This window comes from Pimephales promelas, chromosome 16 (genome assembly GCF_988280905.1).
Source record: "Pimephales promelas chromosome 16, fPimPro1.hap1.1, whole genome shotgun sequence".
Classification (NCBI taxonomy): Eukaryota; Metazoa; Chordata; class Actinopteri; order Cypriniformes; family Leuciscidae; genus Pimephales; species Pimephales promelas.
The window spans coordinates 19,546,130-19,563,650 of NC_142784.1; the positions used below are offsets into that span (position 1 = coordinate 19,546,130).

A 17,521-nucleotide genomic window follows, 5' to 3' on the forward strand; every position below is an offset into this window, starting at 1 on the left:
CAGGCGGATAGACACTTGAAGGTTGAGACGTTCATACAGAACAGGCGAGTGTGAAGATCTCACACCAAAGATTTCAAAGTAGGATTAGCATGGGCACGGGGAGCGAAATGATTGCTGGATTATTGGTATATATATTGACTGAAAATTCAGGCATGTCATCCAGACAGAGAATTTAGATGGATCGAGTTTACACACACACACACACAGAGAGAGAGAGAGAGAGACTCACCGGGTTCTCAGGGCGGCAATGCCGGACTTGTCAATCCTGTAGACCAGGAGAGAAAGAGAAAAAAAAATGACTTAATTAAAAAAATAAAAGTCCAAAATCATCAATACACCATTTGAGACAATAAGATACACTTGCTTTTCAACCTAAACATACATTGTATATTCCCGATAAATAAGAATGCACTCAATATTTATAATTAATAAGCCATAAATGCTGTCAATATGTAAATTGTCATATTCATCCAACCATAATTTGGCCTTAATTCTGTATTTTTTTTTATTCAACTACATGTCATTTCAAACCTGTGTGAGGCTCCAAAAAGGACAAAAACACCATGAGAGTATCATAAAAGTGGTCTGTATAACTTCACTTATACAAAAAAAAGTTTATTCAAGTGTGATATTAGTACACTTCTTTTAAATAAAACAAGAAAGTATACTTTCAGTACACTGTTTTGGTATTTCCTCATACTTCACAGAAATATACTTAAAATTGCACTTAAATATACTTGACTTATACTGACACAAAAGTCTAAATATATTTGGCTTATTCTGTACTCTGTCTTTTGATCAAAATATACTTATCAAGATATACATTATTCTAAGTAGTAGCCTATTCAATATTTGCTCAAATAGATTTACATACTGTCTTATGGATTGCAAAGTGCAAAAATAATACATAAACATACTAAACTAGTTTAATGAGAGTATAAACTATATATATATATATACACACCTCAATACTATGTTTTAAGCATTTATATCAGTATAGTATTTGCAGATCAAACAAAAAACGTAGTTGTAAACTAGTTAAGTATCTCAAAGTGTACTACTGTCACAATTAAAGTGTACTTAAATGTATACTTAATTAATTTATACTCTAAAAAGTGGGCCAATTTAGTCCAAAGCACACTAAAAAACGTTCCTGCCATAAATGTAAGTAAAAAAAACTTGGATGTTTAAGCCATTTCAACTTAAATTACATGGGGAAAAAAAAGAGTTCCAAAACTTATTTAAAAAGTTAAAAATTTCTTATTTTGATGAAAAAATTGTTAAAGAAATGTAAAACATGTTGTCATAACTTATTGATCATAGTATTTTGTAGTGTATTTTTTAAATAGTACACTTACAAGTATACTATTGATACTAGAATGTTACTATACAAATAAAGTACACTTAAAATATACTTAATAATATTACTAAAATTTAAGTCATATTTTACTAAATATCTTGCCCTTTAGTGCATTAAGATACATCCTTCAAAATCGGTTTTGTGTTTCACAAAAGAAAGACAGTCATATGAGTTATGACTAATTATTTAGCAAATATCCTCTAAACAAAGCTGTTGTGTTAGATGGGAGATGCAGGTCTGAATCCAGTTTCTCCATGTCAACTAGTACAGTAAATAAATTGATAATTACTAAATCAGATGAAATGGTCTGTCTATGATCTTGGATGAGCATTTACTCCGATTTAATTAGTTTCTCTGTTCAGATCTATTTTTTGCGTAATTTTATGAGGCTGAATTACTGCCATTAGGCCTGATGTGAGAACAGCATGAGGTGTATCATTTCAGCTAAATGAGTGATGAGCCAAACACATGCTGGTAATTTGCCGGCACGGAGAAAATTTATATTTATGTTTCACAATCAAAAAAAAAAAAAAAAAAAAAACCCTTGCAGACATTCAGTAGCCTACATCAACATTTTCCAAAGACGTTTCGGAGAACCGTTTAAGGACATTTCAAACATTTTGTCCAATTGAATGTGTGAACATTTACAGCCCAATGACGAAAGAGAGATGTTCCATTCCATTCAGAGAGTCAACCATCAATCATTCACCTTTACTTGCACACAACTGGATACATTATAATACAAAAGAAGAGTTGACTTATTAATTTTCTCTAAGAAACAAGTCCACTGTGCCTTACATTAGCTTTCCTATCAACCCCAAACTGAAGCGACTAAATGTAGATGAATGTGTATATTTATAAAGAGAGTCAGCGACCTTCACAGCAGCAGGCAAAAAGCAGTTTTGCAAGTCCGATTTTTTGTTTTATTGTATTTTGATTATCCGTCACACTGAAACATGCTCTCTACAATGAAATTCATATTACCTAGAGCAGCCAGTGACCCTCATGTAAGCAAAGGTGTGAGATATGAAAGCTGGTATCGTCACGGTCCCCAGTTGTGACGTAGTCATCTAATCAGTGTGTATTGTTGTCAGACTCGACACGCTTTGTCACTGTGCGTCACTATCATTACATCAGCGCGGGCCCACCACAAAGCACAGAGGAAGACCACCATTAAAACCACAACAGTCTGCATGCTCATTGTGCACTGCATAACAAATAAAGGCTGGTCTCACTTTTGTTCTCTTAGCTTTAACTTAAGATACACCACAGCATTCTTGAATGGCATGCAAAACTCATTCTTCCACAAATTACATTTGGTCACATACAATTATCTAGACGTACCGATATATTTTTAACCCAATAATGTACATTATCGTGGGCACTTCAACGCACTGTGAATAACTGTTTATTATGAATTATTATGATTTTTAGAATACTTTTCACACCAACTGGTTAAAATGGTTAAAACCAACTAGTATTGTTTTCTGGAACAGACGAAATGTAGCCATTACCCTGGTAACCCCGTAAACAAAAGCAGCTGTGCTACTTTCTGTTTCTGAACAATATTTACATGTTTTAAACAGCCATTCAGATTTTTGTATTCGCAATGGTGGTCATTGCAGCACCGAATACTTAAATACTTAGACTTAAGGCTATTTATTTTCAAATATTAACATTTTTTTTACATTTTAATCTGGAGTCTAGAAGATTGTCACACTTTACAATAAAGCTCCATTAGTTAACATTAGCCTAGTTAACGAAAAATACTTATTAATCGCAGTTAATGTTAATTTCAACATTTAATTACACATTAGTATAACTATAATTTAAAGTAGTAACTATTTAATGTAAAAACAAAAACCTATTAAAATAGTAAAACTATTTTAATGGACCTGAGATGACATGAATAAACAGCTGAGTTTTTTTTTTTTTTTTAACAAACTTTAACAAAGAATAGGCTGATAACTTCTGTAACAAATGTAGCTATTGCTCATTGTTAGTGTTAATGCATTAGGCTAACTAATGTTGACTAATGAGACATTATTGTAAAGTGTTACCTATTATTCTTTATAATTCATTTGCATTTTAATATGTTTGAAACATTTGTTTACTTTATTTTTTTGTATTGCTTCATTGTTGTAATGATTTATAAGGAACACATTATAAATCATAACAATTGTATTTAAATGTTCAGTGCTTTGTATTAGAAAAAAAGTTATTAAACCTGTATGTGACAACACTTTTTTTTGCAACTTATTTCAATATCATATACCGTGCATAAAAGCTTGACAATTTTATATCGTCACATGCCTAATCATCTTCATAAATTTTTTTTTCACTTGCGTCACGTTGTCCGTTCATTAGCATCAAAGATCTGAAATCTCCTACACTCCAACCTGATATTTTCGGTTTTCTGAATGTGGCCTTCTCTCTGTCCCTATTATAGGTATAGCCTCTCTTCTTGGGTAGATCATTTAGCGTTGTCACACCCTAACTCTGAAATTCTCTCCTCCGATCACTGCATTAAAAATAATAATATTTCTAAATTCAAATTACAACTCAAAACCTATTTCTGTTTGTTAAGTAATGTTCTGTTTTTGTGCTTGATTCTGTGTTGCTGTGCACTACCTTGTCTACACAATGCCCCTTTTACTGTCTTTGCATTAGCTTTGCTCAATTCTGTTTGTAATATTCTACTGCTTGTGCTATTGTCTGTTATTATTGTCTATCATATTGCTGTTATCTTTTCTTTAGTGTATATCTACAGTACATTATAAAGCATCCTTGAGTAATGGAAATGCACTCCATAAATCCAACTCATTATTATTCCTTCTTCACCTCGCCCCTCTCATTTTTATTTCCTTACACTCAAAGAGAATATCTGTGTGTCAGAGGTGCGTGTAGAAAATCCAATCCTTCTCCTCCATCCTTTAACCACATAACCTTAATGCTTAACTGAACTAAAGAAACCGAGGGCTCAAATAAAGAATAAAGAAACGAGGAACAGGTGATCCAACGAATTAAAAACCATGGTAATAAATTAATGAGGACAGGCAAAACAGGGTCAGAGAAACAATTATGAAACTGTGAAACTATAAACTTAACAAGACATAAATGTGATACAAAGACGATGTAAATATCTCATACTACACCCGTTTGAAGAGCCAAAGCAGAAAGCACTTTGATTCGTTAAAATAATACATATAATATTAATAATAATAATTCGCTTGTTAGGAGAGAGAATTTGCTATACATAGACTTTATAAAAAAAAAATGTCAACATTAGTAACAACAAGAAATATTTCTTTATCACCAAATCAGTATATTATATTAAAATACCATGTGATGATTCCCAACAAGCTGTAACTCTGATCTCAATGAGGATGTGAATGCTTTTTGCAAGTGGAAATCTCATAATTACGGTCATTACAACATGACGTGAACGCACCTTAAATAGCTGCTTTGCCATAACAGGAATAAATTACATTTTAAAATAATATATTAAAATATAATAGTTATTTTAAAATGTTTAATTATTCTCACAATATTACTGTTTACTGTGTTTTTGATCAAATAACTGCAGCCTTGGTGAACATAAAATACTTCTTTCAAAAACATTAACCAGTATTTGAACTGTAGTTTATATGCACATGTCTATTATTTTTACAATCATACAATCTTTCTTTTATAAGAATAAATGTAAGTACACAAAAAAAAAAAAGTTTGGCAGCAACTGAAATCAATTTCAATTTCCTGTCTTTCTGGGGTTTTGCCCTTGTAAAGAAAGCATGAGCCTTAAGGTCAATGCCAGCTGATTTTCACATTTTATAAGGCTGTTAAAATTTACTTTTCTTTTCAACCATTTTCTTAGAGAATTACTGAAAGAAATCTATTAAAAACAAATCTAAAACACATTTCTTTACTGGATGGACAGTTTTACATAGATTGACAACGTCCTCAAAATAACGCATCTAAATTATATTAAAAAAAAAATCTAAATGGAAATCTCAAGTGTATTATAAAAAAGCTATGGTACACAATTTGCTGTCTTTCTCACTAAAAGCAAGTGATTATATGCAAATCTTTTATTAGCAAATAAAAAAGCAGATTTATCATATTCTACCATAAACTCAAATGCACTGAGCTCAACTGTACTTCACTGAAGCTCAACTTTTGAGTCACAGTTGGAGGCTAGAGAGAAACAAAAAAGTATCCTACCATCCAAAGCCCCCGAATGACACACTTCTTTTCCTCCTGTACATGCTGACCGCGGTGATTTCTCTCTGTCTTACTCTATCTGCTGTGACAGACAGAAGACTTCACCTCTTTCCACCCTTTTAAGGGAGGCCACCAGGGGGAAGTGTAAGGGACAAGCTGACGCCTCCTCCTACCTGTTTCCCACCCTAACCCCCCTCTCTTCACTTCACCTCCCTCTATACTTTATAAATGTGTCTGCATGGCTTTTTATTTCACTCCAGCCACTCATTATATCCAGCACAGGAAGTACAGCACCATTTATGTAATGACTTTTAATCAATAGATCCCAATGTGATTTTTAGTGGATACCTGCTCCCATTTTCCCTCAAGTTTTAACTCACAATACCAGACTGATATGTGAAATTTCTTAAATAAAATCAGTGCTATTTGTTGTGATCTTTTATAATGTGATCCACTGATATTTAGTTTAATTTCTAAATGTGTGGGGCCGAAACATTATTCAAAGACAAAACAATAACGGACCATGACTGAAAGGAACAGATGAACTCAAATACACAAGGTGACAAACTCAAATACAAACAGATGCGCTCTTAGGAACATAATGAACCTCCATGACAACTGATTAATGTAAACAAGAACGTAGGCAGACGGCAAAAAAGAGGAACATAATAAACTAAATCTAAACTGAACATAATGGTGACCCCCTCCGGAAAGGCCGTAACACATAGGGAGGGTGGGAACTCTGGAGGCAGACGAGGGGCTGATGAAATGGTAAATGACTGCATTTATATACCGTTTTCATAGACCTAATGGCCACCAAAGCGCTTTACATTTGCCTCAAATTCACCCATTCATACACTCATTCATAGACCGACAGCTGTCATGGTGTCAGCCATGCAGGCGCCAGCCAGCTCGTTGGGAGCAGCTGGGGTTAGGTGTCTTGCTCATGGACACCTCGACACTTGGTCATATCAGGTGGAACCGAGGATTGAACCACCAACCTTTCGGTTTGTAGACAACCCACATGAACCACTGAGCCACTGCCGCCCTAGAACCAGAAGAACCATGAAGAACAAGAACTAGGCAGGAGGAACCAGGGTGGAGCAGACGGCGGAAGGACACCTGGAGGAGCTGATGGTAGACACACCCATGGAAGATCTGAAGCTGGAAGGAACCAGGGAGGAGATGACAGGATGGTCAGTAGATCCTGGTGGAGCCGAGAGACTGAAGGGACCGAGGCACAACGGAGGTCCTGGGGGGCAGTACGGAGCCACAGCGACAAGCTGCCAAGGCATAACCTGGGTGCCGGAGGAACGAGCCGGAGGCAGTGTGACCGAGGACCCTGGTGAAGCCGCAGGGAAGGCAAAGCCAGACAGAGCTGAAGGGGTGTAAAGCAGAAGTGCAAGTACATGGCACAGGAACAAGTACACCTGTACACCTGCCCAGGGTGGAGCAGAGGGGACGACGGTCCCGGGTGGAGCTGAGGGAGGGAGGAGCCAAGGCGGAGGTGACTGCTCCACGGTCTGAGTTGGTGCTACAGGCCTGGAGGTCTGAGGTACAACACAGGAGTCGACACACTTTGGCCAAGCTGGTGAACTAGAAGTCCATGGCGGATCAAACCAGGTAAGAGACAATAGAGGAGCCAAGGAACTGAAGGGTGCCACCGAAGACACGAAGGAGTGACTGACTAGCCTGGGCAGAGGACGTGGGAGAGGGAGTTAGGTTGGGTATTATCCATAGTAATGAAGAATTTAAGCTTGGCAAGACAAGCAGTGAAAATGTCTCTAAGCTGAGTTTAATAAACTGGGCTGCAATATCCATTTTCTTCCTCAATTTGAGGGTCCGTTATTCTGTCACGTTTTAGTCCAATGATGATAAAGAAGATTCAGGTAGACATGCGTATCAAAAAAAGTAAACTCATTTAATCCACATAAGAGAGCGTGCAAGAGAGCGTGCCATGCACAAACGATAACGGACCATGACTTAAAGAAACAGATTAACTTAGGCTATGTTTACACGGAAATGATTCTGAAGAGAAAACGCAAAAGTGGCGTTGCGACATAATTTTTTATTCTGCGTTTAGACGAGCGTTTTGTGTGGGAAATCCGCATGCAAATGGTGACGCTGGAGTCCATGTGGCTAGGAGTGCATACTACAACAACACCAAGTCCACGCGCCTGTGTACAACCTTAACTGTCAAGCAGACTTTTGAGTTTTTACCGTTTACACGGGAACGCGGCGGTGGAGCGTTTTTAAGATTTCCACTCTGGAGGGTGGTTTCACTTTTTTGCGTTTTTAAGCCTCAAAAACGCCGTCTCAGTGTAAACGAAAGGCACATCCGATAAAATATTTTTACGTTTTCACCCGCGAGCGTTCTCGTGTAAACAGGGCCTCAAATACACAAGGTGACAAACTCAAATACAAACAGGTGTGCTCTAATTGGGAAAATAATGAATCACCATGACAGGAACCTAGGCCGAAAGCAACAAAGAGACAAACAAAACTAAAGCTAAAAGATAATGGTGACATCTACACATCAAAACAATTTCAAATGCATGATACTAAACACCTCCCTATATATCTGTGATGTTTATTGAGCAGAGTATATTTTGTTCAGGTATGCACTTTGATAATGAACGTAGATGTAGCGGCTTGAAATTATCACAAATAATTATTTTAGTTTTCATTTCCTCATTCTCAGAAAGCTAGAGAGCTTTTTAAAATGAAGAGAGGACAGATAATTCATGATCGCTGAGGACATGTACTCCTGCACCCTTAACATTAACATCCGCTTCGATAATGATTAACGCTGGCCATGGCGGAACATCAATATATGTGATAATTAGATGAGTATCACTTGAACTTTTCTCAACAGCTTTGTACGAATAGCGAATAGAAAGGGTTGAGATGTTTTATGACTGGTCAGAGGCATTGATTAAAAAGGATTTCATCACATACAGGCACCCACACACACAAATATGACAGACATCATCAATCTAAGTGCATTGGACTTGGCAGACAGAATGCAGTCTGTCAAACAGGGCGCTCCCCATGGCATGAAGTCAGAAGCTCATAAGAGATGACTCAGCGTTGGCTGAAATAGCCTGATGTCTGGTCTACTGAACCCCTGACTGTCTCTTGTTATTTATAAAAAAAATGACAGAGTAATACCGTTTTTAAAGTTATTGTTTTATTGATATCATGAGCAACCGTTTATCTATTCACAAAACTTAGTTTACTCAGTGTATTGTTTTCTTTAGGTGTACATGATGTGCTAAAACCATACACTGATAACAGCAGAAGTTTGCTGTTGCGATTATATATAATTTTTTAAGCTTTATACACGTTTGTCTTTGTACACAAAATAGCATCGAACTAAATGGCTACTATAAACAAACAGTGTTGGCATTGGTGCACGTTCTTGATCAAATCGAAAAATTTCGTCATAAAGTATACATTGGAAAATACATTTACAAAATTAGTAGGCTACATAATTACAAATTCTGGTCAAAAATGTTTGTACGCGTTTAATAGCATAACTAGCCTAAGTGGCTACTAAAACCAGTGCTGGCATTTGTTAACGTCCTTGACATTACAAAACATTACGTCTTAAATTATAGGCTACATGCAAATATGTTTGAAATGATTAGCCTAAGTCTTATTTACAGGTTGTGTAATAAAATAAAAAAAAAATAACACTTTTGACAGCATGACTACAGCTCTCCACTATAACTCTTAAAAGCCGCAGAAATATGCCCCCTTTTTTTGCATATTCCGGAGGGAGGGTTGATGTAAATTTATGGGTTAGATACGTATATAAACCCGGGAATTATCTCGTTGTAGTCCCATTCGACTCGTTTTTGTAGGCATTAAACTTCCTGATTTTTAAAAGATATCTCTGCTTATGTTGAACTTTCAGTGCAGCAACTTACTGTTCTTGCACCAACAACAACATTACACCGTATTTAAAATGAAAAAAAGGTGAAATCACAACCTTTAAAATTTTCACAACATTATATGAAAAGTAAACATATGATTTTCTTAAGTTTACATTTCACCATGTTATTAAATGAGTGTTAAAATATTCATTTTAAGTGAGTAGTAGATGAAAAAATAAAGGGAAATGAGCATGTACAATTAAATACACTCTTAAATACACAATATTTCAACAGAACTAAAAAAAATTCTCTAATATCAGCCAATAACCAATATACGAATATATAGTGCATTCCTAATCACTGTATTTTAACGGACACAGATAAATTTGTCTAAATTCAGGTTAATGGGCCATTTCTCCTCAATTTCCCTTATGTCTGCATTTATAGATCAAGTTTGGCTGATAAAAATCTGATGACTTAAAAAATTAACTATGTACTGTATCTACTAGCTGTATCCTGAACAATGACACCCTATTGGACAGTTTGCCTTTTCCTCTCTAGTTAAACAGCAGTATTCCAGAAGAGTGAAGGGCGTACATGTTGTGAATGAGTTATGAGAGAGAGAGAGAAAGAAAGAAAAGAAAAGGCTGAAAGCTGCATAGGCTTAGAACCAGAGGTGTAACAAACTTAAGGTTAATCATATCTTATGAAAAGAGTGAAAGAGGGAGGCAGGAAGTGGAAAGGGCCCCTCTATTACACATTTATCTGACTTGGAAACCACTTGTTTCCCCTAATCTCAATTTCAAATGTCCTTTGAACTTCTTCTGGCATACATGCAACTAAACTCAGTCCAATAAGAGTAAATGTAAAACTCAATGTAAAATACAATGGTGCTAAGGTTTACATGTTGGAATAGCACTCTTTGGTTTTTAATGCTTTATTTAAAAACTGACACAACAAATGGACTACTTAGTCAGATACACAAATGATTCGATTTTGACGTCACTTATTCAAATCTTAGGAAGGTTATGGGTTTGCATGTAAACAATGGGTCATTTCAAAATGATTCTTTTTGGGAGTTTCCTGCGTAATGGCGTGCAAGTAAACAGTTATTGGTTATTAGGAATATTGTTCAAGTTCCTGAGCCATTTTAAGGTTAGGCATAAGGTAAGAAATGCAATTAACCTTAAAATGTGATTGGTTGAAAAGAATTGTGCTCCAGGACCAAGTCCTACTTGGGCAGGACATTAAGAATGACAACTCAGGATTCATACGTTTCCAACTTGTTATTCATGATTTTGCTGATGGTCCAGGGAAACAAAAGTCTAAAATTTAACTCTAACCTTCACCCTAACCATTAACATTAACCATTGCTCTACTCACTCTGAAATCTCTTTGGTCTTTAGTCCTGTTTCTGATTAGCTGTTATATAGTGTCAAGTTATGAAGCACTATTTGAAAACTTGTTGCATCACACCTGGTTGGGACTCCAGGCAGGCCTACTGTAACTCTATGCCAAAAATCGAAATACTTCAAGGGGTACAAGGATGGCGATCCAGCCCAGATCTTTGACCATTTCACCAAAATACATTAGACTCACATTAAACAGACATTGGAGTGTGCAGCAAATGTTCCATATGTTAGACAAGTCTAAGCAATGCGCTTGGCATGATAGTGCTCTGGACTGAAGACAGTGTTTTGTGGGCTCCGGCAGCCCTGAGCCAAGACTGACTGATGGGACTGTTTTCCAGCGCTCCCACTAAATGAACGCCATGCTCTCTCATTAGATTAGGTAGAGAGGGGGTTGTATCACTCACACACAGCGCTCACACGATCTGGCTCATTAGATCTACTGTCTAGGCTTCCCCTTATCTGTCGCTGGAATGAAGCCACCAAAACCTCAAAACAGGATGGCAATTCTGCATTGCTTTTATTTCACCTCATTATTTCTTCTACTTTATTTCTCCACAAAACCTTCAGGGTTCTACTTTACAATTCTACTTTATACTCTCACCTTCCTCCATTCATTGAACATGCTGTCCTCTCATCGACCTCATCCTTAACCTCTCTCCCTCTCATAAGGGCTTCTCACATTTTGACTTCCCGTGCTTGACTTCTTCTCTGATCCACTCATTAGTGATGAACACTGCTCTCTCTCACACATCTCTGTGCTGCGCGTATGGATTTTGATAGCCGTGACAAAGAGCTTAGCTTGTACACCCACTCACAGCCTGAAACCCGTTTACACCCACCCAACCGGCAAATCAAACACATCCACATGTGTGTGGCTGTGCGCATACACTGACACTCACAAAAACAAATGCTGGTCTCTGCAGTGCTTCTAGCTCATCTGCAGTCCCTTATGATTTTGAGTTTATAGAGAGCTGGACCGCACAACTCTGTGTAGAGAGAAGAGAAGAGAAGAGAAGAGAAGAGAAGACGCCCTTCACTCTTGCCATTACAGTGACTCATTCTCCATTTAAGTTTCTGCTCATCACTCATTCCCTTCGGCGACTCAAGAAAGGACAGGTACAGAACAGAGGTACGGAGGGGGAGGAAAGAGAGAAAATGAGCTGTGAAGCAACTACGCCGCAAACTAATGAGAGATCGCAGTGGGGAAGAGAGGGAAAGACACTTGAGAGAAAGTGAGAAAATGAGCAATGGGGAAATGACCAGATGAGTATCATAACAATGGAAGGATGAAGAGAGAATGGAGGACAATAGAGAGAGCAGATGAGGCTGACGCACATGGCAGGACCCCACCCACATACCCTTTTTGCCGAAGTGCCCTTTTTTGTGATCAATAATGGTGTTTTTTTTTTGCTCTTCAATAAATCAATGCTATTGGTCACCCTTTAAGTCTGTCTGTCCGTTTTAAAAAGAGCTTGTGTAAATCCTCAAACTATCAGTAAAGGCCTGTTCACACTGGGACAAATTTCGCACGCATTTTCAGCGACGTTTAACGCCTCGTGACTAAACAATGGGCGCCAATGTGAGTGTGCACACGGACGTGGAAAATGCCACACGTAAAAGCGAAATTTTTTTAAAAACGCCTCGGATTCGTTTTTTTAGTTTGACGCGCCGCGTCAAAAATTATCTGACCAATGAGATTGGCGCTTTTGCTCACGTGTTTGGAGCTTCTGAAGTTACAGTAAAACACAACTTGGGGGCGTTCAAACACAAAACGGTCTTGCCGAACACATACGATTACTTAATGAAGAAGAAGATCTACGCCAAGTAGCGTCGCCGTCTACACTGCCAAGAAGAAATCAGATGAGGAAGATGCAAGGCAAGATGAATGTAGAGCTGCTGGTTTCGTTGGAGTTAGAACATAAATGTGACAAACACGACTGCGACTACAAACATCTTGATAAAAGAGTTATAAAACTGTTATGGAGTGGAATTGCAGAAGAAATGGGCGCCATCTAATGTCAGGGAATGAATTTGCACGTTCACTCGGCTCATCGTCAGCGAAAATCGCTTGGGTGTGAACACAAAAAACGCTGACGAATAACGCGCGCTGAAATTTGTCCCCATGTGTACGAGCCTAACTGATAACTCTGCTCCCTCTATCTTGACTGAATCAACTGAAGCTCCAGTCCGCAGCGGCCACACAGCAGACAGCAGCTGTTTTGTAAGGGTAAACAAAGATCTTGTTGTTTGAATAAATACTAAACACGTTGTCTATAAAAGCTCATATTGTATTTATTTGATGTCTGACCAAGAGATGTGAGGTCTGAGAGAGAGGTCTAGGCTAGCTTTTTGCCATATAGGTCATAGCCAACTGAGAGTGAGGAGTCACGTGCCGATTTGGGCAGGGTCTGCTGAGCTGGTCGGGCATGATTGTGAGAGACTATCGGTTGCCAGGGGCAACGCATTCTTAAAGTCTCTGTGAACTGGAAGTTGCAAACAAATTTTCTCCAGTGTTGTGACGTATTTCCGAGAGAAACGGAATACTAAATGAGGTAAAATAGTGGGCGTGGATTTTTTTTCCAACTAGCACCTGATTGGATCTAGAAAAGTAGGTGTAACATTAATTAGAATTGTAAAACTATTCTTATTTGCTACTGCTGCAACCTTAACCATTATCTGCGTGTAACTCATGAGTGCCACAACCAAAAATGCGCCTCCTCGCCATCTCTCCTTTTACCCACTGCACATGCGCCCTCATGTTGTTTCGCACTGGAACTTACATAAAGCGTCAAGTGATCCTCGTCACCTATATTTCCAAGAAATATGATTTATTTAATTTATGATTGCTGATACACTTAATTTATTAACATTTATTCACGTATATGGTAATAATATTAAATTATGGATAATTCCAGATTGTAAATATGCACGTTTTCGCTAATTTTTTTATCTATAGTATTCTATACTCTCCAGTCGTCCTCACATGTTTAAATGTAGTAATGTAGAAGTAGTAACTAAAAAAAAGCATTACAGAAGATCACTTTGAAATCTTTATATTTTATCATGCAGAATGTAATTCATAATTTTATTTTATTTTATGGAAAGTGCAGTGAATACGAGACCTTCAAGAGACCAATATTCCTGGTCCTTCACAGTATCAAGTTTTTGCCACCAACTGCAACTGAGGAGAGATCCTTTTCCAAAATGAGGTTAACTGCGAAGCCTCTGCTCAGAGGAGAGACTCTCAGACCTTCTCCCCATAGCCAGAGAAAGGGACATCCCAGTGGATTACAGTGAAGTCATAAACATCTTAAAGCATGGCTTACAGAAACTTGCTGTTGTAATTAGGTTTAAAGACGCTCTGAAATCCTGTATATCTATGATCTATTAGGTTGTTATTAATAGTGAATAAATCTAAAGCTTTTGAGACAATATTTTTTTTTTTTGATTGAATTTGTCATGAAGATGAGACCATTTCCTCTTTTTATGTAGGATTACTAAATAATCTTGATATTAAAAAAGGGAGGGGTGCCCTTTTTCAGTTTGAGCACATGCCACTCAAAAGGCCCTGCAGGACCCACAATAGACTTTAAGAGACATAATTATGCCATAATGGTGCACTGTGCACACTCTTGCACTGGAGAGGACAGCAACATCCAGTTCACGTATCACTCTAATGCATAAAAGTAATCACACTAGCTCAGCAAAAGCTCAAGCTACAGGTTGCACTTATAACCGCAGTAGTTCGACATAATGTTCTGTAATATTAAACCTAAGATCACATATCATTTCCTGCTACAACCACAAGGAAATGTGGCTGTGTATATATTTAAAAACTGTGTAAATTTCATGTAAAAACTGTTTTGCATCTTTGACGCTTAAAGTCTCTTTCATTTTATCATAATGCAAGCCTCTTTATGATAGCTCTCTGTTTGCCAAATCCCGCACAGCCCGTGCAGAATGACTCACATGCATCATCCACATACTTTATTTTTTTCTAAAAATTGAGCCATCATGCTGAACACGTCCCCTGGCAGTGACAAACAATGGCATACACTGAGGGAATGAGTCATTAACATAACACACACACAAGCCTAAAACAAGCTATAACTATTAATTGAAATAGTCACGTAGGTTTTAATGTCACACGGTTGCGCTTTAAGACTTTTTTGTTAGAAAATATGCAAGTTTAAAACTCCATATTAGTTTAGAGACCCTGATGCAACTCATGGGCATGACGTAAGAAAACAGACACAAATACAAACACACCCTAATATATACAGTAGCAGTTTAGTCAGGTCCCACACAAACCCAAAGGCTGCAGTCCATTAGTGTGACAAAATCCCAAGCAAATAAGCTCTTGAATTTATCATGCACTTAAATAACCATTAAAACATCACCTTACCTTGAATCTGCCATCAGAGGCTCTCAGAACTGAGTAAACACAGCAGTGCTGCATGAAACGACTGGTTCAACACGAGTGAGGAGAGAGAACCGCTCAGAGAAACAGTGGGAGAGGGAGGGAGGGAGGGAGGGAGAACAAAACTGAGGAGGGAGGGAAAAGGATGAGAGAATGTGAACGAATCGTGAGGAGAGAGAGAGAGATGTGTATAAGAATGCAGGTAGTAGTTGTAGTAGTTGCTATGGCGTTTAATACGCTCTGGCCCTCTATAATGGGCTTGTGAGGGAGTGCGGATTAATCCTCAGATATAAAATTAAACGGAGCCATAAAAGCCAACCTTACAGAAGATTTATGGCACAGGGTTACTCGTATACAAGGCTAGAAAGACATACGCTTAATAACTCAGAGGGGGGAAAAAACGCACATCTTAAAATTCAACATATTTAAGGCATTATATATTTGATGCCACTACTTTGGTTCTGAGTTAATTAGGGATGCACTGCCATTAGAGATCTTGCCGTTACCAAAAAGGTAATAATTATTTCAGTCATCCTATGGCCAATGATAGTAAATACCTGATATTCAAATTCGGCATTGTTTTGTCTTATTAAATTAAAGCTATAATTTGGAAGATTTTTGTAATATAATATCCAAAAATCATTTGCACACTGTGATATATTTCCTGCAGAGAAATTCCTATTTTTAATAATGTCTCGTCCATGTTCACTTGTTACCTCACAAGTTTCATTCGTCTAATAAACCGCCCTGTGTAGTAATACAGCACTTGCATGTATAGTTCGGAAATATATTCCTTTATATCGTGTGTTAATAATAATATCTTTATTGTCCACCAGGGTGGAAAATTCTCTTTGGTTTACCAACCATTGAGATAAATATACAGACATAAAAACAAAGACATAAAAAACACACCGAGCACAGTTCATAGAAAAATAAATACTAAAAATGAGTTAAATAGATAGATACAAATTAATCACATTTCATACTGTAGTCATTTGGATGATCATTTGCTTACCGAGTTGAGGATTTTAACAGCATTTGGGATAAAAGACCTCTTAAGTTAAACATATTTTTTGTCTACCTGGTTTCATGGGCTCAAATTGACTGGGGTGTGGCACTGGTATCTCTCTCTCATTAGCAATTACGCCCTGCTTCATACCACAGTCATGTTAAAAAACACAATGTATTTACTATGAGTAAATTACTCAAGCATAAACATTTATAGATCCTTCAGCATGAAGACAATGCGTCATCAACCTACGCCTTATTGTTAGCGACCCCTAGCGGCGAACAAAAAAAAAAGTAGCTTTAAGACAGTAAACATTTAAATCAATCATTTTAAATGCTACCTACAAGTGAATTTAGGTATTACAAAATTATAATATACAGTATGTAAATGGTTAACCGTTTTGAGATTGGCTAAAGATTACATTTAATATTGTTAGCAAATAAGTGTTTTTAAAGATTAACTTTAAATGATTGTGCACGATGCAGTATCCAGTGTCGGCCGATATTATATATGGAATATAAATAATGGTGCCATTATATTATGCATCCCAAGAATTAATAACATGCAGCATCATAGCCAGTTACGGCAGACTATGCTATACATTTATAATTAATATTTATAACATTATTTTTCCACTTGCAATTTCTGTATTAAAGTATTTTCTTTTTAAAAATGTATGTAGTGTTTTTCACAATACATATTGTTTCATCATGATGTTGTTTATAATGTTTATAATATCTTAATAGTCACATTCAGCAGTTAAGTTAAGCAGTTAATTTAAGTACAATCAACTTGGATATTAGTCATTTTAACTTAAATTACATTAAACTTGAAATGAGTCTTAAAAATTGGTTTGTTTTACAGTGCAATCAAGGAAATAAAATATGAAAAGTAGTATATATCACGCATATATATCTACTGTATGATATGAGTACTTATATCCAAGTAAGTATATACGGTATCCAATTTTTTCTATAAAGAGTTGGGCGATATTAGTTACACTTGGAAAATAGAAAAAATGATGTCGACTCTCTGCAGCATCAAACAGTCTGCGTAAATGCATCTTCTGCAAAAGAAACAAACAGTTCAGAGCTCAAGTTCTCACAGTAAGCCATGCAATACAATGCGAACATGGATCTGTTCAAAGAGGGAGATTCCACTCAGATGTTCCACAGTAGTTTCTTCACATGCAGACACATGTGCCTCACTGGCCAGCATTAT

At 37.0% G+C, this 17,521-nt stretch overlaps 1 protein-coding gene across 5 annotated transcripts in view; it reads right to left on the reverse strand.

Moving 5' to 3' along the window:
• rap1gap2a (RAP1 GTPase activating protein 2a) overlaps window positions 1-17,521 on the reverse strand; it is an 80,748-nt gene that overhangs the window by 58,877 nt on the left and 4,350 nt on the right. For 2 of the 5 annotated variants that reach the window (XM_089121160.1, XM_039662598.2), the window contains exon 2: window positions 230-265. Coding sequence is in view for 4 of the 5 variants with exons in the window: in XM_039662598.2 (XP_039518532.2) it covers window positions 230-265 (36 nt within the window). In the remaining variant the exon portion in view is untranslated. Of the gene's footprint in view, window positions 1-229; window positions 266-5,581; window positions 5,683-15,276; window positions 15,397-17,521 lie in introns of those variants that run through there. The other 3 variants (XM_039662599.2, XM_039662597.2, XM_089121158.1) reach the window with 3 other exon arrangements.